This window comes from Thunnus albacares, chromosome 1 (genome assembly GCF_914725855.1).
Source record: "Thunnus albacares chromosome 1, fThuAlb1.1, whole genome shotgun sequence".
Taxonomy (NCBI): Eukaryota; Metazoa; Chordata; class Actinopteri; order Scombriformes; family Scombridae; genus Thunnus; species Thunnus albacares.
Window position 1 is genome coordinate 26,474,131 of NC_058106.1, and position 22,053 is coordinate 26,496,183.

The 22,053-nt window shown below is 39.8% G+C and overlaps 1 protein-coding gene across 4 annotated transcripts in view; it reads left to right on the forward strand.

Annotated features, from left to right (window-relative positions):
• The window catches only part of pcdh17 (protocadherin 17), a 60,732-nt gene that overhangs the window by 27,325 nt on the left and 11,354 nt on the right, over positions 1–22,053 (forward strand). For 2 of the 4 annotated variants that reach the window (XM_044352418.1, XM_044352436.1), the window contains exon 4: positions 28–200. In XM_044352418.1, the coding sequence (XP_044208353.1) occupies positions 28–200 (173 nt within the window). The remainder of the gene's footprint in view (positions 1–27; positions 201–22,053) is intronic. The other 2 variants (XM_044352426.1, XM_044352445.1) reach the window with 1 other exon arrangement.

The window sequence follows — 22,053 nt, forward strand, 5'->3', positions numbered from 1 at the left end:
TTTTTTTTTGTTTGTTTATTTGTCTAGTAGTTCGACATTCAAAGACCCAGAGCGAGCAAGCCTCAGAGACAGTGGTCACGGTGACAGCGACCAGGCTGACAGTGACCAGGACACCAACAAAGGTTCCTGCTGCGATATGTCCGCAAAGGAAGCCCTCAAGTTGAAGGCTACAGGCGTTAAACCACCACCTTTGGAGCAAGGTAAGCCTTCATTGGCTAATTTGACTGCATGAGCCAAACACACTTGGTCCGAGTGACTATCCGTTCTCTGTGCTGCAGTTATTTGTATTAACAATCAAGCTCCTGACTTGCCTGAACGCTCACAATCTGAACTTATACTTGGCTACTTTACTCTCTCCTACTTTGTTCTCTGCACTTTTCTCATTTAATGTTTGTGTGGTGTGTGTATGTCTATGTGTGTGTTTGAGGGTGTGAGTGAGTGTGCATCCTATACACGTCCTCAGTTTATCAAAGCAGACAAGCCCATTATGTTTTTATAAGCCCAACTACTTCAGCCTCTCCATTTAGTCCCCCTTCCCTGAGCACCCGTCTCTGAAACTTTGATAATGGAACATGGAAAATGACTTAGTGAGCGGCAGGCGATGTAGCCTCGTAGTGTGGTGATTAAATATGAATAATTATTCCAAGCACTGTGGGTCGGGCAGATTACACATGACATGTGTAGAACAATAACTCCCCAGATATGAGTTGTTTCAGTCCTCCTTACCCCAGCCACCTCGCATGATTAGTGCAAGGTCAGGGGAGGCAAGAAAGCCAAGATTATACGTAGGTATAGAGAGAATTAATGGCATAGAAGGTATGGTAAATGCTCACTGTAGCTTCAACTAGTCATGTACCTCAGTGTAGGCCATTACCTGCTTGGCAATACAGATATTCCCACAGAAATTCACTAAAGTCTCTACACCATAAAGTATGTATCTTACTGACTGGATCCAGAAGTACAGTGGTGTATACTGAACATGGATTCTCTGTAATGGTGCTATCAATCCAGGGAACAGAAGGGCTGTTTTACTCCTTGTGGAAGGACAATGACAATTTGTGCAACACTCTGTTCTGCAATATGCATGTCTGACTAGATAGCATTTTTTTCCTTTTCATTGGTTTTTAGAATGAAAAAAGCCACACACGTAGGCAAGAGAAATTGGCCAATTAAAAAGCTCCATATGTTTCTCATTTTGAAAATGTTCCCATTTAATTGTCCATGAGGGAACTGAAAGAATCACATTTATACAGAGAACACACATGATAAAGGGAGCTTAGTGTGTTGGACAGTGCTAGTGTAGTCAGTTAGTAAAACCTGTCCCAGTACAATACTGTTAGTGGATGTGTGCGGCTACTGCATGCTAGCGCCAACCACAGCCTGTCTGTCCAACTGTCTGTGTGTCTTCAATTAGTATCCTTTTGATGGTCTTGAACAAGAGATTGTCACACCCATACACCAACAGACACACTCATTCACTGGCCCTTTGGCACTGAAAACTCAGTGAGAGGCTGTAACCTGCCTTTGCCTGCTTCATACTCATAGCTGCCCTCCCATTTATTCTCACCCTCTACTGTGTTTTCACCCCCGCTCCGCGACTTTCGTTCCACTTCTCCACTTCTCCTTGTTTGGGGAAATCGATTGATGTGAGATTAGACAGTTAACTGGCTGCAACTGGCTGTGTTTAGCCAATAACATGAGGGCTTAGATTATCTGTTGGGGAGGGTAGGGGCAGGAGGCCAAGGCATGGTGCAAGAGCAGTGATGAGGAGAGAGGGGTGGTAAACATCACTCTGGCAGTGTTTATGTTTTTATTAAGATACAAGTTGAATGTTGAGGAATTATGCTTCACTTTGAGTTAATATTTACAAGAGAAAACAATTTAATGGTGTGATATTCTGCCTTTACGACAATTACAACGTTCCAAAAGGTCTGCCTTTATGTTTTATGTCCTCCTGCTGTTTTAAATGAATCACAAGATGGTCACCTTGCGCCTGTTAAGCTCCAGAGTAGTCCCATCTGCTATTTTTTCAAGCAGACCCGCTCATGTATAGGTAATATATTATAGTAATATATAATATAATATAACATGATATAATTATATAATAATATAATACATATGATTTATGGCTAATTAATGAGACATAGTAAAAAATATAGTGAATAGAGGAAACTGAAACATGAACTATCAAAGGGAATATGATGTAATGTGCTGCTCTGTATTCAGATATCACTATCACTGTGGTTTAAATTAAGCTCCCTGTGCACACACAAACATGTACACAAGCACACAGGTATGTCTATTATCGGATGAGGGAAAAAAAAGGAAAAGAAAGCTTTTCATTGGTCACTGTCCCTAGGGTCATTTTCCTGCATGCTTATTTTCTTCACATCTCAGCACTTAACATCTACTTCATAGGTCTCTCTCTACCCCCCCCCCTCCACCCCCCCACCTCCCCCTTTCCCTCTCTCATCCCATCTTAAGTCCTCTGTTCCTCTCCAAGCATAACCCTCCCAATTACTCTTGTGTAGCTCTCTCTGCTTGCCTGCCAGGACACTGCGGCCTCATTCACTGGCTCAGTATAAACAGAACTACAAGTGCGCAAAGCATGTAGTTCAAGTCCCAATCAATCCCCAACCCCGTTTCAGTTCTTAGCCTTTATAGTCAGGTTGTGGCCTTGAGTGAGTCTCTTTTTTGTTTCCAATTTCTCCATCATCTTTGGGCTTTTCTCTTTCCTATTATTCTTTTTCCCCTCAATTTCACCATTTATGCTCACCTCCGGTGATAGGCACTGGTTGAACAAACATACAACTCCTTATTTCCACGCTTCTAATTCATCTTCTTTTGTGATGTTCAGTACAGTTTCCTTCAAGACATCATAATCTGGACATCTCCACACCAGGGACCAGTCTCAAATTGATTAATTAGCCTTGCAAAATTAGTAGCAATGTATTAATTAAGCTTAAGTATATCAAATGCATTTTTTGCCAGTTTTAATCGGCGATTAATTGATGCTCCAACGCGCCTGCAGCAGACGTTGATATGGGCTTGTCTGGCTCCGGCGGAGTGGCTGGCAGCGCATCGCTCGCCTCTGTGGAGATGACTGCCATAGTCGCTATCACGAACAGACAGGCAGCAGTAGTGTAGGAAGATGTTACCCACTGATAGGGCTGTTCGAGGAAATGGAGAGAGAGGCATGATGGAAGAGGAGGATGAGGAGCGTTGACGGACGGATACTGTTTGACTGTACCAGCTGACCTATCCTAATTAGCTGCGATAGGAGTTTGATAATCAAACCGCCTCCTGCCCTGTTTTAAAGGGAGGCATGAGTGGGACAGAGGAGGGGGGTGGTGGGAGGAGGATGTAATACTACAAGGACAGCGTGGATACAGTGAGGAGAGACAGCATGAGATGTGTTCCTATGACAGCGCAGTAGAAGGCGATGAAATTGACTTTTCCCTGTTATTTGTGGCAGAGTGATATAAATCCCTACCCCCACATCATCCCTCAGCTTGTGAATAGCTTAAATAAGGGAAATGTCATGCTTTGTCAATTGCTTTCACACACGCAAACTCTTGGCACATACACACCCATTGATGTGAAGGCACACACAGACATACTGTATATACTGTAAACAAATAAATGATGATGTTGGCACTATATGTACTTCTTAGTCACCAAACCCTATATTTATATGACGCTAGCTCTCTCTGTAGCTGTTTGTAATTTATGGTGCCAGTGAGTTCTTTGAACTTGCATGCATGTGTAGTTTATTTATATCAAATGTGTGATTTTAAAGAGATGTTCTTAAAGCACATTATCTGTTTATATCTCTTTTAGGGTTATGAGAATGTCTTAAAAAGATTAAGAGCCTACAGCCATGCTCTGTGAGGCTGTACCTGGGCACTGTGATGCTTTGAGTTATGCTAACGTCATCATGCAAACATGCTCACAGTGACGATGGTAGCATGTTGATGTTTAGAGGATAATAATGTTTACCATGCTCACCATCTTAGCTTAATGTGTTACCATGCTAACATTTGCTCATTAGTTTTAAACACGAAGTACAGTTAAGGCTGATGGAAGTGTCATTAGCTTTGAAGAATTTAATCAAGAATTCAATCATAGACCAAATGATTGGTCAAACTGAAATTTTGACCTGATTATAGCGCCAGATGACATTCAGGGGATCAAAGTTATTACAAGTCATCTTCAGAGGACCGTGACTGTCTGTACCAAATGCCACAGCAATCCATCAATTAGTTGTTGAGATATTTCAGTAAAACCCAAAAATGTGAACCTCATGGTGGCATCAGCAGAAAAATTAGGGGACAACAAAAGTCTATAGAATACCCCATCCGGGAATCATGGGATGTCTGTCAAAACGTTTGTGCCAATCCATGGAGTAGAATTTGAGATATTTCACTGTGCGTGAAAACTTTGACCTGCTGGTGGTGCAAGAGGAAAAGTCAGGATCAGTAAAGGCATGAATGAATAATCATGGACCATGAATATGTAGCAAATGTCATGGCAATCCATCCAATAGTTGTCAAGATATTTAATTCTGAACCACAGATGTCAACCCCATTGTGGCACTAGTGGTAAAGTCAAGAGATCATCAAAGTCAGTAGGATTAATCTTCTGGGGACCATGAAAGTTTGTGTCCTGGTAATCCATCCAATAGTTGTTGACATTTCAGTCTAGATAAAAATGGTGGACTGACATTGCCATAGAGCCAAGCCACTGGCATGGCTAACGGCTACCCAACAGATTTGAGTGACACTGGTAAGTTTAGCCATTGGTCACCATGAGGTCACCATGAGGTCCTCACTGCTCTCTTTGGAGGACTTATTCAGCTCTTGCTGCCTCAGTCGAGCAGCCAACATACTGAAAGACCCATCCCACCCTGGACATCATCTGTTTGACCCGCTGCCCTCTGGTAGACGCTCCAGGTCCATCAAATCACAGACACACAGACTTATGAGCAGCTTGTACCCCAGAGCCATATGAGAATTGAACACTGCCAAACACTGACACTGACTGTCTGGGACCTGTGTGACTATCAGCACTACAGTATTTACAGTCACATTTAGAGAACACTGCACAGATGTCTACATTACAACTGCACTTTTTGTGTGTATATATTCCTAACTGCACTACTTGTATACAGGGCAACTTCAAGAAATGTGCAATATCCTGAAGTGCAATATCTCAGCTGCTTATAATTTTTCTTTTTTTATCGTATTGTTTTATAGATTACAGCAACATACTCTGTGTACATACATATGTTTGTGTGTATGTGTGTGTGTGTGTTTGTGAATGCACCGTCAGGATTGCCACTCAGTTTCGTTGTACTGCAATGACAAACAGTAAATCTATTCTATTCTAAAACAATGACCACAATATAGATTTTAAAACAATTTTATGTAATGGGTTTTTGATTCTTAATTATGTCTCAGAAAAGAGAGAAGAGGTTATGACTTTAAATTTAATAATCTCTTAAATCCTGTGAAAATTAAGTCTCTGTGTGTTTTTTTGTTGAATAATAGGTCCTCTCTACCAATCCACACAGAGACCAAACAAACTAAATATTCAGACTTTAATCCATTTTAAATATTCACCCATCTTCCCTTGTGGCAGTCTTAATCTTAAGACTCTATCATTACTGTACTTTTCCAAAGTGTCTTAAGCCCCCACAGTCAGTCTTTCCTTTTTCCTTTTATTTGCAGCAATTAATTTTGAATAATGAGTGAACCTTTGATAAAAAATGCAATGCAATTCCAAGATTAATTGACTAGTCAGATCAGATGCCCTTTTTACACTTGTAGCCATAGCAACCTCTATCCTGCTCACTCTGGCCTTCAATAAACCTTTATCTGACTGATGGAAAAGGGCATTCCATTCAACATCATTCATATTTCATGGACAGATAAATGCAGACAGGTTTTTCATGGGGTTGGTAAATGCGCATTACATCTCTAATTTGAATGCTTCTTAATTTGTATTCAAAATGTGGCACACTTGGTCTGTTAGGAGTTAAATATTGACATGTTTTCATTTTGTTACAAATAGTGCACTCATGTACAATTAAAATTCATTACAGTTATGGTTGCAATTTATAATGCATGCGTATGTAAATTGGGAATATTTATATTTTCCCTTCCCCTAAAAGTTTTCAGTATGAAATATCAAGTGCTTTTATTATGGAAGACCAATCATAGCTTTAAATAAAAAAATATGCACCCACCTCTCAATAAATTAATTTTGGTGCATGAAAGATTCTGTAATATTTTTGTCATTTGTCTCTTTAAATTATAAATGAATTTATATCTTTCTTTGTTTTAAAACTGTCATTCAGCCATGGTATGGGGGTTTCCTTTTAGATGTAAACCAATATCTATGATGTGAAGTTTCTAGTTGAAGCAAGAGAGAGAGAGCAAGAGAGGGAGAGAGAAACACGCAAGTTAGACAGAGCAGGACTGAAGGCCAAAAACAAATGAACAAAGCAACCCAAAATCTGGCTGGTGAAAGACAGGCTGCTTGAAGATGCACTTCTTCTGAAACACTTCCAGTGGGCATTGGATCCAAAGTGGAAATGTGATGGAGCCACGGCATAGCCACAATGTGATTCAACAATGTCCTGTGTACAACTGACATTTAGACATTTATTCTTCAGATGAAAACAAAAAACAGAAAAAAAAACATCAGTTATTGCAGCTTTGAGGGTCTTAAAAGTGCCAGATCATTGATACTAGAAAACAAAAATGTCATTGCTCATTACCATTAATAGCCCCCTCTTACTTGTAATATTCATATACAACATATTTGATTTTTATAATATATGGCATTCACACCTTTCCCTCCCTTTGGCCATGTGATCAAGAGGTTTTATTGCAGTATTGTGTAAATAACCCCTAGTCCTTAGTAAATGTATATATCATCGGTGACAACAACAAATACAGAACAATCATTTCTCATTGATTTACACTTATGAATGAAAAATGAATAGAAAATGTAATCTTTTATTCCATTAATCAGCACAGCAAGACATTTTTCAAAGCTAAAATTACAACTGCCATTTTTCCTCTTACACCTCCTATTAGCAAGTTGGTACAATAAAGTTTCTGTAAAGCTTCCGATAGGGTGTAGAGAGGGCATTGTTAATGTGCGATTCTTCACACAATGTTAAAGTAATTGTTCTGCAGGTTAATGGACAAACATCTGCTGAGAGTGAAGCTTCATTTGAGAGCATTGTAATTAGTCAGTTTGCAAACATTACTCTAAACAGGTAGCATATGGGGGAGTCATGGTTTCATGTGATACTATCACATCTGTCTGTTTAAACATGATTAATTGAGGCCATCAGAGTGTGTTTACACCCATTGTTCCAGTGCAGACATGTACGTGCGTCATTCCAGTCAACTCTTTCAAAGCAGCATGAGCAGGAATCGATGTGTTACAGAGCCCCCTCTTACTTACCTTACCATTTCACTGGCTGCTTGTTAGCTCTTTTCATCAGCAATCATGTATTTGAAAATTAAGATAAATTTTAGTTTCCCTTTATGAAGTATCTGTCATGTTTTAATCCCAGAATACCTTGAGGAATCTCTCTAAAAGTCTGTAGCATGGCCTCAGGCAGTAGATTAGAAAAACAAGCAACATCTGAAAACAGCAGCCAGATGCTCATGTTTCTTCTCACTGTTTGTGCGAGCCATCGGACAGAGAGGATTTGTCTCTGAGCCTTTCATCTTTTGCTGCTCCTCATCTTCTCAGCTCTCCATGGCCTGTCCCTGGCTGGGCTGATAGCCTGATTCATGGCAACATCACCAGCTACTTTCCTGGTGGGGAAAATGAGAACCATCAGCAATCTGGACTTCTCCAGGATGCATCACTCAAAGTCAAATAAGATTTGTGTGTGTGTGTGTATGTGTGTGTGTGTATTTGTGTGCATACACATGTGCCATCGTGTGTTCACCCCATTCTTAGAGGAAAGGGCGGTATCGCACAGCAGTGAGGCGATTTGCGGCTAAGCTCGTGGAATCCTGTGGAAAGCCTAAAATCTTGTGGGGTGAAGGGAGGGGAAATATCACAGTCTTAGGATTTCTTCTCTCTCATTATGGAAGATTTAAAGGGATTAGTCTATTTTCTTTAATACACGAAGTTTTATTAAATTCCATTGTTATGATTGTGGTTCATGAAGGGTAATGTCCATTCTTGTGTCCTTCCTCTTGTGCTGAGTGTGTGTGATATTGGGCTGGACTGGCTGTGGGGTGTGATTTCCACCTCTAAACCTCAGCCCGCCTGCATGGCGGCTCACCCCCTGATCCGCATTCAGCCAGTGAAGCCTATCTCAAGCACTGTGGCACCACAGTGTTGGAGAGGATTGATGAATATCTCAGAGTCTTACCACTTGGGCTATAAATCTCTGACATTATCCTTTCACCCTGGTAGCCGCAGTGAATAATTATGGCATGTTTATGGAAGCAATGAGTAAAAATATGTCTTATTTCACTCTAAGCACCATTACAACCTCTCATCATAGCATGATTGGACTTCTCATCTAAAAAAATGGTGTTAAATCCCATTGAGAGTGCTTTCCTCTGCACCTTCCAGTAAAGGCTGCTGCCCCTAAATGCTCACAGCTGCCCAACCCTGTCTCCTCACACCGCTCTGTAATGAGAACATTACAGGGTATTAATCCAAGTGTGTGCTCACTCATATTAGACATTGAAAAAACACACAAAGCCATTAAATGCTGTGGAAATGTTATTCAAGGCCCATTAAAAACGTAGGACTGAGTATGAGGATTAGTTCAGTGTCATGGCGATTTAAAGTTAATCACTCTTCAACCATATTGTTAAAGTTTCATCCACTGTCAAGTCCTCTGTGATATCTTTATTATTTTCTTTAGTATAGATATTTTTCAACTTCCTTCAATGCCCTCTGTCACAGTTTTTGTCATAAACCTCACCTGCAGATGAATTTGAATCTGTTTGTTTTGATGCATCATTTGTGTGTTATAGAGCTCAGAAAGTGAGGCTAGGCGGTTTGATTAGTTTGCATATTTCATGTTTACAGTTGATACATGCACACAGACTTGCTTGCTGTAAACACACTAGTAGCCTACATTGTCATCCAGAGTGTATGTTTTCACACTGGTGTGAGTTAACTGCAAAAAAACAAAAGAAAAAAAAAAAAAAACCTGCCAAACTTGTTCTACCGCATAGACATTAGACATATTCCCTCAAAGCAGCAACACAAAAGAAAATCCAATGCATTTATCAGCACCATCATCACGACAGACATGTTTCTGCTCCCAGTTGTTCCCTTTGTAATCACATGAACAACAACCTTGTAGATGCTATAAATGAAATTAATTAACATTGTGTGGCTGGGGCCCATGGCAATGCAGCGTGGATTTTTTTTTTCAGGCTTTAACCTCTCACTGAATAGCTTAGTTCAATTTGTGATTACAGCATACACAATTAGGATGTTATCACGACTATTGATGCTGCGATACTTAAATATAGAAGCTCTAGTGCAGAGAGTGAAGATGTTGTTTTACAGGTTTCAGCTTATGGGTGAGCTTTTGCTGAAAATAATAAACAGGCTGAACAGTGAATCAAAATCAGTGCTTTGCACCCTCGTGCTTGTGTCTGTGTCAGTTAGTTACACAGACTGACAGAAATAACTCCTGTGAGCAATCCAAGACTGATTTGTAAAGGGCTGAGTGGATGTGTTTCAGAGCATACTGCTGCTGTGAATTTACATTGCCCTTGTGTATGTTTCTTTGCTACATTAAGGAAATGATTGTGAAATATCCTTGGTGTTGGCTGCCAAATGACCTTTTACTTCCAGCTTTCTAAGGAGCACTAACAATACGAGTTAGTTTGTTGTCACAGCACCTCTCTAAGAGTATTTGTGACAGAGCAGCAGAAGAGCTGTTCCAGTATCTGCTCTCAGTGGGTGAAACATGTTGTCCAGCACAGCAGTAGGGAGGATACTACGGAGCAGATTATAATGATACAGAACATCGTCACTTCCTGGACCAGAGCCACTCCACGGCCATCTGTCCTCTGTCCACGGACAGCCGGGCATTTGTGTGTGTGCGTGCATGTGTGTGAGTTTCGAGTGTAATTCGAGACATTAACCACACTCTTTTACATATGCTTTGATAGCCTTGTTTACTTCCTCCCTATCATTTTTCAATCATATACCGTACATTGTCATTCTCATTCCTTTCAGCTCTCACTGATTTATACCTGAAAGTGTTATTAGTTTAAATTTTAATGATAGTTAAAGCAGCATATCAAGTAAAATATGACACATTCACTGCTTGTAGGATGCAAAAATGGCAAAGATTACACAGATACATAAATCTACTTGATTTACTCCACTTCAAGTAATTATACAGTCAAATGAATAGAGAGTAAGTCAGCATGTGTAAAACATCACTGGGTTGCACGATTCTCCATTTACTCAGAATTGACTCATTTGTCTTTATTTGTGCTAAAAGATGAGCTGATTAATCGTAACAAAAAAAAGTAAGTAGTTGCACAACAAACTAGTCTTTCGAATCAAAGACAGTAATAAGCAAAATGTTCATGTTATAACTGCACATAACCACATGTTACAATTAAGTGTTTAGTTTTAAAGTTCAGGAGCTGAAATTAAGATTAAGTCTATGTGAAATGTACTTATTTATATAGCTTATTGTACATTTCTACTATTTTTTTTAAATGTTCTTGTTTACAGTCAAATGTTCTTCATGGAGCACCACAACAAGAATTCACCATCCCTTTACAGGCTGGGTACATTGTATTCTTAATGGGATGAGAGTTAACCTAAGCTATATATCTAAAAATAGGATATCAGATCATGCACCTACAACATTATACTTCATAATAAAAAGACAAATGGAGAGAGAAGACTTGCACTTTTCCACAGTGATGTATTAGATGTGACAAATTCACACATGTAGTATGCAGCACACAATTAGAGGAGTTGATTCTCTCATCAGCTGGTAACAATATTGTAGGAGTTGAAATCATGGGGTGGCATGGATCATTTTTACACGACTTTGTCTCTGATCTCACCATGCACATTTCATTTAATGAATCCCTGGTTGGCATAATGTACTTCTCATATGTTGTATAACTCAGTAGCTGTATACCATTATAGTATCTGCAAACACTAGGTACAAATGATATCTTTGCTCCCCATGTACAACATAAAAACCAAGGCTGAAAAGTGACACCTGTAAGTGAACTGTTAGTATTGTGATTATTATTATTATGAGATTTGAGTTGAAGTATGCCATGGTTTGACTTATATTGTGCTCAGTTATGCCATATTGAATGCAGTAATGTTATTAATTACTAAGACAGATTGTTTGATCAATTCTGTGCTGGCAGTTGCAAGCTTGGGAAATTGTTCAACTTTGCTTATATGGAAACGATATGCCTGGTGAAATTTCTCTTGACAGTGAATTCAGCACAGCTTCCACTGAATCAGTAAGATACAAGTGAAGGGCCTTTTGTCCAGGCTGTTTCCTTAGCTGATGTGAATGAATATTTGTGGTGCCCTGGGGCATTGTTTCCCCATGTTACACTGCATCAGGAACCAGAGAGATAAATGGGCCTGGCCTATCCAAGGCATCAGGACTTCTTCTCTGTTCAACCATAACTAGTAATGTCCTTTCATCCACAGCCTGCAGTGCTATAGATAATGGAGTATTTGAAGAATAGGAAATACTAAAACAAAGAGAGGGTATGTGGTTTATGCAGTGACAGTGGATGTGATGATCAGGGATGTCAGAAAAGAAGAAAAACATAAAATATGAAAGAGAATGTACAGAAATGGGGCTAATGTGTTTGAAAACACAAATAGATGGATTGTAAGAATGAAAAATTGAAAAGAGCTACAATGAAGGAAGGAAGAAATATGGCAACCAGGTGATAAATGATCAAATGATGAGATGGAAGAGCTCATGGGTGGATGGATGGATGAAGAGGGGTGGGACAGCAGGCAAGCTCCATGGGAGATGACTTAAGTAGCATGGTGCCCGGCTCCCTGCTGCCACTGAGACACCAGTTTAAATTCAAAAACGAAACCTGTCAACATAAACACACACCCTGCTACGACACGCCTGCACCCAGTCACATGTACACAAACTCATGGACATACTTGCACACACTGTGGCAGCATAAAAAGATTGTCATTAGGCTGACCCCTACAGCTGTATTAAAGATGCGCTTAAGCATTTGCACTATAAATAGTGTTTTGTGGTACAGTATCTGCATTGATGTCTCCACATTCCAGCCACAGTGAGCTAGCTGTATGAATTTCATTAAACATCTCTTTTACATGTGTGGCACTGTACCATAGCTTTCTCATGCTGACAGAGATTGAGAGAGAGAATGCGTGTATATGTGTGTGTCTTGGGGAGTATGTGAGGATGGCGAATGGGAGTGTTTTTCTCCGATAACCTCAGTTTGTTACTTTTTGATCCTGCTAAATTAAGATAAGGGGCTTGGTTAATTAAACTGTCACATGGCAATACCTTGAGGAATTGCGAGGCCAACACAGCTTTAATTGGGTGGCTGCTATTGTCCCTGTGCTGCCTCTCCTCTCTGGGTAGCAGCCCCACAGAGGGGAAAAAAACACCCTCATGGCTACTGGCAAAGGATGGAAGAGTTGAAGGGATTCTGAGCTTAAACCTTTGAATGAAGAGAGGTAGGATAACGATGGAGTGATTGGATCTTAAATTTGTAAAAAAAAAAACTAAATAAATTACATACCTAACATGTGATGCCCAAAATGGCTGAATGACAAGGTGTGAGACAGGTTAGACTTACAATCAGGAGTTAATTGCTGCTTCAGTATGTATGAACGAAAGTTGCGCAAAGCTCTGTATATTGCAGTAATCTCTGTGGTGCATTAGTTACAAGGCAGGTCTCCAAAGCCCCATGGACAATGTCAGCAAGCTTAAGATGCATCTGTAATTACCAGCAGCCAATTAACAGCTGACCTCACCATCCAAACTCAAACCACAACAAAGATCTATTATGGAGATTTAGATTTAGAAGGCTTGCAGTGTAAACAACTAAGTATGATTGATCTTCATACAGTGCTCATGGGTCTTTGCACCTCCTCTTTTGGTTTACACACGCACACACGTACTTCATTGAAATTCAGACCACAATGAGGTAGGGAGTGAGATGTATTGAGGATGTGTAAGGCTTATCTATAACAGGTTTTGAAAGAAAACCCCACTCAGTTCATCAACAGATGTGACTTTCCAATTAGTTAGCACTAGATTCACTGAAGTTTTAAAGGGTAAGGATGGCAAATTTCTATATTTTCCTTTATTGTCAACAAATCTAATCAAACCAACAATGAATTAATCTACTTAAGATCTACTCAAGAATTGATCACACTAAGTATTGTGTGTATATCCAAGGCCTGATTCCTCTTTGTCATAGACCTCCATTGTTGTCCAAATACTATTAAAAACTCATGACACGAGATACATTGTTGCATTGAGTGACATGTTTCTTCACAACAAAGAGTATGGGCATGTAAGTTTGTCTAGAAATGGCTCAAAAGACTAATAACAGGGATCACATTTTCAGTCTCCAGAGAGTCGTTCCGTGTAAAGCAGACGCCACTGTGCATGCACAGGAACACGGTTCTGTTTAAAGTGCTTGGTTTGGTTGTGCTACATATCACAACCTTATGACTATGTACTACATTGTACATTGTAAATAACTTTAGTATAAAGTAAGATGTTGTGACTATACAACTATAAGATAGAGAAACAATGTAAACAGAGCCGCACTCCCTCGCATGTGCAGTGGCGTCTGCCTTACACAGAGCTACTCTCCGGAAACTGAAAACGTGGTCGCTGTTATTAGTCTTTGGAGCCAATTGCTAAACAAACTAACGTGCCCATACTTTTTGGGGTGAAGGAACATGTCACTCAGTGCAGTGGCGTGACTCACTGACGTGTTTCTACAACAACAGAGATAAGATTTATTAAATAAATCAGGCTTCGGATACACACACAATACTTGAAAGCAGGATGAGGTCATTGTTGGTTTTGCTCTGCACATGAAATTTGTTGACAATAAGAAAAATATAGAAAATAACCACCCTTATCCTTTAAGTGTGTTTTGTTAGAATTAGTTGTAGTAAGTTATAAGTATTTATATTTTTTAAACAGTCCTAGAGTGTATAGCAATACATTATTTTACCTGAATTTTTATTACATTTTAGGTGAAATACAGCATACGTTTTTATGAGGCACCATGCAATTCATCATATATCTGCAGCCATATCTGATATAGTTTTAGAAAGTAAGCATTATTTTATTATTATTATAGGGTTTTAAAGACATTTTTGGATTGTTTTGGTGAAGAGAGTACCCTAGATAGCATATAATGCTCATTCTGTGGTGATGTTTTGAAAACAGTGGTCCATCTGTCCCTGAAGGTGATCAAAATCTGCCTTGATTAACAAGTGGGAAATCTGGGTGATGGTCTCCTGCGCTGCCTCTCATCCCCTCCCAAGTGGGGATCAAAGAGGATGCAGTTTTGAGCCTTAGGATAATCTCGTTCCCTAGATTGTGATAATGCTGCTCAGGATGATCATGTGGATGAGACCGGGTTTGGGTGTGCTACTGGATGTGGGTTCGAACTTGTGTGTGCATGCATGTGCTTGTGTGCCTGCGTGTTGGTGCTCAAAAGAGAAGAGGCAGACAATAGCAGAGTGAGCCAGTGAATTAGAGCACATAGACTGATGGAAAATACACACTCTTGCTGTTGCTGTATCCAGGCAACCACATCAGAATTCAAGACATATCGAACAACAGGTGATTGCCAGCATCTTCCTACTAGCTTTGAGCTGCTAAATTATGACCACTTCTACTCAAATATGAATTAATATACATATATGTATATTTTTAAGTGTAATCAGCTCAATCCTACTGTACACACACAGAAGCTTATTTCATAACGCCTTTACACCCAGTAACTGTGTTTGTTTTCTTTGTGAATTTTTGTTTTATTTGCGAGTCACAGTTTGTGAAATGACAGTGAGCTTAAGCTCTGCTGAATCTCATTTTAGTTTTAAGTTCCCTGTTGTTCCGCATGGTCTCTTCCCACCCTGATCCGTGTCTGGTGTTGGTGTCCAGCTGTTCCATCAGCACGACAAGTGGTTCAGGAAACTCCCTCATTGTTCACTGACCAATCACAAGCACACCAGAATGCTGTCAACGAGCATTTTCCACCCAGTGGTTTGCATTTGCCTACACCTGTGGTTTTTAGCCCAGGGGGCAGGGGATGCAGAAAGGGGAGAGGCTGGGTATTGGGGTGGAAAGGCAGTCAGGGTTGGGATTAGGCTGTCTTTCTGTCTGTCGAGATTAAACGAAATAGATTTATTGTGAGTTTCCCCCCATTTTGTCGTGTTTTTCCTCAAAATGCATCAGAGGACAGCTGAGTCTTACCAGCAGAATTTGCATTTTTGTAATTTGCATGAACTCATCGGAGCTTGGAGGCAACTTACGGTCGCGTGTGCATGTATGCATGCATGGGTGTGTTTGTGTGTCTGTGCATGTGCCTTGTAATTTGACAAGCAAAATAAAGAACTTGTCCAAACAATCAAATAGACATGACTGGAAAGAGCCTGTGCTGCATTCATGGAAATCTTGCACTCAAACTACCTGTGCAAGCATTTATTACTCAAAATTTACTGGAATGTTAAGAAATTACACTAACTGCCGTCACTGACTTACGACATGTTGTAACACAGTATCATGCTGCAGTAGAGAGTCTACTGTGGAGAGTTACTAGAACAGATATACTCTGCACTGCAGTGCTTTGCTAGCCTAGGTTGTGAATCTTATCAGGCAGAGTTGTGGTAGTGGATTTTGTGTGTGTGTGTGTGTACATGTTTGTTAGTGTGTGTGTGTGTGTGTGTGTGTGTGTGTGTGTGTGTGTGTGTGTGTGTGTGTGTGTGTGTGTGTGTGTGTGTGTGTGTGTGTGTGTGCGTGTGTGTGTGTGTGTGTCCAGGCCCCTCTGGAGTCCATTAATCCCAAATCTAACAGACTTACTGCAGAGGCAGCCTTTGATGTGTGCTGAATCCCTCTCTGGAATATTGGACGCTGCTTCCATAATATTCACTTCCCTTTCTCTCGTCAGGAATACATTGTTTTGTGTTTTTTTCCCCCATGATGCTGGGATCATCCAGCAGGACAGGTGGCTGCCATGTTATGAGTTTGTTTACAATTCAGGTGTGTTTTTACCAGTTCTCTGATCTGTAATTTTACATCTCTGAGCTCTTTTAATCCCATTCTTATCTTGTGTAAGCCTTCTAATCTTTGACCCTAATCTTAAACCACCACATAGAATCGGGCAGCGTGGATTGAGGAGAGTTGTTTTTTTCACCTTCAAATTCAATGCATACATTTGTGAGAGAGCTAGGGTCCTCTAGCCTTTGGGTTTTCTTTCTCATGAGCCGAGTCTGAGTGGTATTTATTGCTATATATTTCTATTTATTTGTATTTTATTGCAGTGGCCTGGAATTGAACCCGGCCTATTTTAAAGCCTTGTGCTCATAACCCACCAGTCCCAGGAGTGAAACAGATGGAGAGGCAAAGAAAGTATAAATTAGATAGTGAGATGGAAAACACATTTCTATTTGAAATGATTATCCCCCCTGATGGGTAGACTAATAGACCGTTATTGCATTTCCGTCAGTTTCTTTTAATCTAATCATACTTATAAACAGACGAGTGAGAGTGTTAGTGTGTGAGCATGTTTATCCACACAGAGACACAAGCAACCAGTGTCTAGACAGCAAACACCAATTTGGCTGGGGCACTGAGGAACATCAATGCTAAAGCAATGTTGCTGAAACACTAGGTATGTTCTTCAGCCCTGCATAGAGAGGAGATTGTAGTGACAGACAGACGGCAATAGGAGAAGGAGGTAAAGCAGAAAGAGAAGAGAGGTTGGCAGAGCTCACTGTGGCTAATACATCCAAAGTGTGTCAGTTAGCTTTCTAAATGTGTTAGGCCCTAGGGCTGAGAAAGCCAACACCATCGACTCAACCTACCTCTCTCCACCTTTCCACTTAGCCTCTGTTCAACACCCGCCAATATCCTTAGGGGAGCTACACTGCTGTTCATTGGCACAATTGATCAAATGCCTACATGCTAAAGTGTACAGTTTTCTTATTGCACGTATCAGTCTCATGAGGGCATGTGCCGGAGGATGAATTCAGAGTGGTACGCGGCATGGCAGGTAGCTTTACAGGTGGTGTGTCTTCACACTTCTTACCCTCTTTTGCCAGATCTATCACACTGTTTAACAAGAGGCCAGGCTCAGGGCAATCCCTTTTTTAATACAGTATGTCATAATACTACTTTATTTGATAATTTGATATTTCACACAGTATCAGTGCCATTTATAGTGCAAAGAAAGGAAAAGTGCAATTTGAACTTTATCATATACATTTTCAGTATTGATGATGGTTGTTTTGACATTGAGATAACTGTGTAATTGCTGATTTTGATAAGTGCCATATAAATAATTGTTTATTTGTTATTATTTGCCAAATCCCATGTAAACAGTGCAAACTTCTATGTACTTTAGTGCACTGAGAGGATTTGTAATACATGAATAACATACACAGTGAAAATGCATGATTTTTTATGCTCCAGTAAGTCAAAGTGGAAGAAAATGAAAATATTTGCACACACTAGTAAGCAGGCTCAGTCTGTCATATTAGGCTGTTTGAAAACATCTGACATATGAGGTATGTGCTTAAACTCACAGTTACGTCAGCATTTTTACAGAAATATAGATGCTGTTAGTTTAGCTGAATTAATGTAAGACAGGTACATGGCACACAGAGATGGGTATCGTTAGGATTTTATCCATACTACTATTCTTATCGATAATCCTTATTGGTCAAAAAATATTTTGATTTAAAAAATAATAAATTCAGAACAGGATTAGGATTGACTGATATTTTAAACATAACTGAATATTGTTTCTAGAGCAGCAACAATAATGTTTATCTCAGAAATCCTATATCAACTTAGTAATATCTCCATGGAAACTAATCTGAAATGTCAATAAAACAACTAATATCCCTGACATCAAATACTGAGTGGAGTTTAGAAAGAAGAGCTGCCTGCAGGTACTGCTGGTAGAGAGGAGAAGCTGGGATGGAAGGGGGGCTGCCGTCTCAGCCAGTAGCTGAGTTTAAAAGAATTTGCTTTGATATATGTGGCAAACTAAGCTAAACAGTTTTGCTATATATAGACAGCTCTGGTTTTAGCTTGTTTTATAACAATTTTCTGTTAGCCTAACCAGCGTGTTATGGTTGTGTAAAAAAAAAAAGCCAGCAGTGGATTGTGGGCAAAGCAAGTAAACATATCTGTTTTCCACATGTTTATGCTCATTGGTGTGTTGATAAATTACTCTTATTGGCTTTTTACCCACGGAGGTTTTATTGCAGTTACAGTAACAAGCATAGTCTTTGTTTACTCAAGTATAATGTTATCTTCACTTCACCTGGTTCGCGGTCTCCACCAGGGCTTCCCTGGTCTGCTAGAGAGGAGAAGCTGCCCTCATCGCAACAATGAGTTACACCAAAACATATAAAAGTACCGATAAAAAAATCTTAACATAATAGAACCAGTTCCAATTCAGAACCAGGTTTCGGGGGGCATACTAAAAGTTGTCACAGTAGTTCTCTTGAGAAATAACTTGAGGTTCTTGTCACGATCTGCAAATCAAATCTGAATAAGTAACACATATCATCGCAGTTCATTGGTGTTTCTAGCTTTTCATCCAGTCAGACTTGCTCATAAGTCCCAAACTGGTTTAGGATTTTTTTTTTTTTATATTTGCTGTATTATGCCTAGATTTCCAAAGCATTTCAAATGTGTATTTGTGATATGAAAACTTGCATTTCTAATATTTTCTGTCACTTTTTTGATGTCTGAAACATTTATCATAATCTCAAGTCAGCAACAGCCATGACCAACTGGGTTTTGGCCCCGTCTTAGCTTGCTTAAGTGTCAAGCCTCTTGACATCTTTCACCAACAGTACATATCCTGTCTTCATTGAGTTTGATCTTCAGCCACTAAGAAGAAGGTATTGCCAGTGGCAGCAAGCTGTCAAATAAGCATAAGGCTGACAGAATTTTTCTGTTTCTCTTGATGAATTTATAAATATTGCTGTTGCAACTTCATGTTGCAGCTTCATTCTACATACCACTCAAAGCTGAAAATACTCAAGGTCATTTAATATTACAGAACCTCAGTGTAATAATAAAGACAATATTATAATACTATATACTCTAAATCTGTATTGTATTGTAGTGGTGGTTCTGTTGAGACAGAGAATCAGAAGCACTCTCCCTAATCCTGCTAAAGAAGTACACATGGGAATGATTACTTGCACAAAGCCATGACACCCTGAGTTGTTCAAATCCCTTTGTTCAAAAGAGAACGACGGAGAGGCAGACAGAGAGAGAGAATAAAAGAAAATGATTTAATTCAGCAAATGTGACAGGATTGTATGATGTCTGGTGGATCTTGTTATTATATGGATTGTCTGAATGAAGCCTCAACAGTTGCAATTGTGTTTATCCTTGTTGTTTTGGGCCAGATATCAGGACAGGGCCACGACGCCTCGTTTTAGGCACTAAATCCAATCTTTTTAAGAGATCCCTCAAATCTAGAGTGTTGGAAATAACATCATAAAATAGTATGGTTAAAATGTAAAAATTTGTCAGAGCGAGGCACTTCAAAAGACTACCCTCTGTGAATTAGCAACAAAAGGTTTCCCTTCATTCTTTCGTTAATAGGGTGTTTTAAACCTGTTTTCTCCTTGGATAGAAACAGGATTTCTGTAATGAGCTAGTGAGTCATAGATTCTCGTGGCTTAATTTTTTTTTATTCCTTGCTCTCCCTTTTCTCTCTCTCTCTCTCTGATTCTCACTTTATTCTTGCGCTCACTATCTCTCTAAATGGGCCAAGGCAACTTTCCCTTTCCATCTACTGGGGGAAGGAAGTAGATTAAGGCTATTAACAGGCAGAAGGATGCTGATCAGCCTCTCTGGTCTCTGGTCTTGTGCCTGGGCCATACTGCGCTCTCTCTCCTAAGGCTCTCTGGTTATAAACACCCTTCGATCACGGCGTGTTTGTTTGTTTGGTTGGTGATTTTGGTATGTGTGTGTGTGGCAAAGGGAGTTTTGTTTGGCTGAAACAGTCCACTTGATTCCCACAAATATGCCCAAATACATTCTAAGGGTGTCATGCAGTGACCAAAGCAGCAAAAAAAAGTGCACTCCCCGTCACGTCTGCAAACAGTAAGTACAGTAGTAGTGAGTCGAAATAAAACATGGTGAAGGCATGCTGTGTCTGTTTATGTTACTTATGAGTGAGCATGCTGAGATGCACACAAAATAAAAACAAGACACACACAAGCTTGCTATATTTAGATGACAAACTGCTGTAAACCCAGGCTAAAGAGGGAAGAAATAAACAAAAGAGAGGAAAAAAGAGCGAGGCGGTCCAGAAGCATCCCCTGTCACGGTGCAATCCCCCATGTCCTAATTACACAGGCTTAGAGGAAACGGAGGATTAGCCACTGATTCACCACGCTTCTCGCCTCATCTTCTAATAAGTCCCCTTCTTGTCTCCTTGCCACCCTTTGTGCCACCCTCCATGTCTCTCTCCAGGTAAAGGTAGCAAGATACTATTGACCTGTGGCTTTCTAGCTGTCTTTGTTCCTTCTTGCTAACATGTCAGTCTCAGACAACGACTCCACTACCATTTTATGTGTGGTATTTAGACATAAGACACTGTTCACATCACCAGTACATAGAAAACACAGTCTCATTAGTATATCATGTCTTATTTTATATGAAGAGATTTTATGTGAGTGCATGTGTTTACGTCGGTGTGTTCACTTGCTGCACCTGCTGGGTAAATGCATGATGTTCTCATTTTTTAGTGTGGAATCTAAATGTTATTTATTAAACATGCAGGTTTAGTTATGCTTACAACAAAATACATGGTATGAGTGTATTGTTGTAGCTGATTGGTGTACATACCTTCAGACAATTGTCCAAATGTGCATTGATTATTTCAATGTATTGTAAAACTATTGATATTTTTTCAGGCTAGGTTATAGCTTTTTCATATTAATGTTTGATATAAATAGCTTGATGACAGCAGGAATGACATCTATATCTAATAGCCTGCCTGTGGCTGTTCTGCTGCAATTGCTCCACCATTAGAACACTTAAGGAGTGAGAGAAAGAGGAGTTGAAGAGTGAGCTATAGCCAGAGGAAATGTGAATTTTACAAGGTCTTAAGTCACAAGCTGGAAAAAAAGCCTCAGATTTTTTGATTGGCTAAAGCAAAGATCATTCTTGACTGACCTTGCAATATTTATTGAGTGCCTCTGACTACTGTGAACACTGAATGCTCTGAGCTACTGTATGTGCAACAGGGGGAAAAAATACACAAAAATAGTTTATTCATTGTCTTAGTTTTCTTCCTCTCTGCTGGTCTGTCTCTGGCAAGAAAAGCACCTGAATGAAGAACACATTCCTCAATAGGTTACTCAATAGGTTGGGAATTTTCTGAGCAGAGTTGTCACACGTCACAGATAAAGTTTGCCTGTACTCAGCGCCTTTTAGCCTTGGATGGTTTCCCATGGCCGTTCATTACTGTTGAACCTGTTTGTTGTTTTTTTTTTCTGGTCTGAGGTCTGATTGTCGACAGATAACAGAGAAATGCTGAGATCTTTCCACTTCCCAACACCCCCACCCCCTTTTTCACACAGTTGTCTCAAGGCCAACCTTCATGAACAATTAAAGCTGGCTGAAACCTTTGATAATTGAGATTATAGCAGGCAGCACATGGCTCAGCTGTGAATAACACGTCAAAAGCATGCAGTGAAAACATACAAAATGCAAGGAAATCCAATTCATATTTTAATGGAGTGTCTTTAAATGAGGTTCATTAA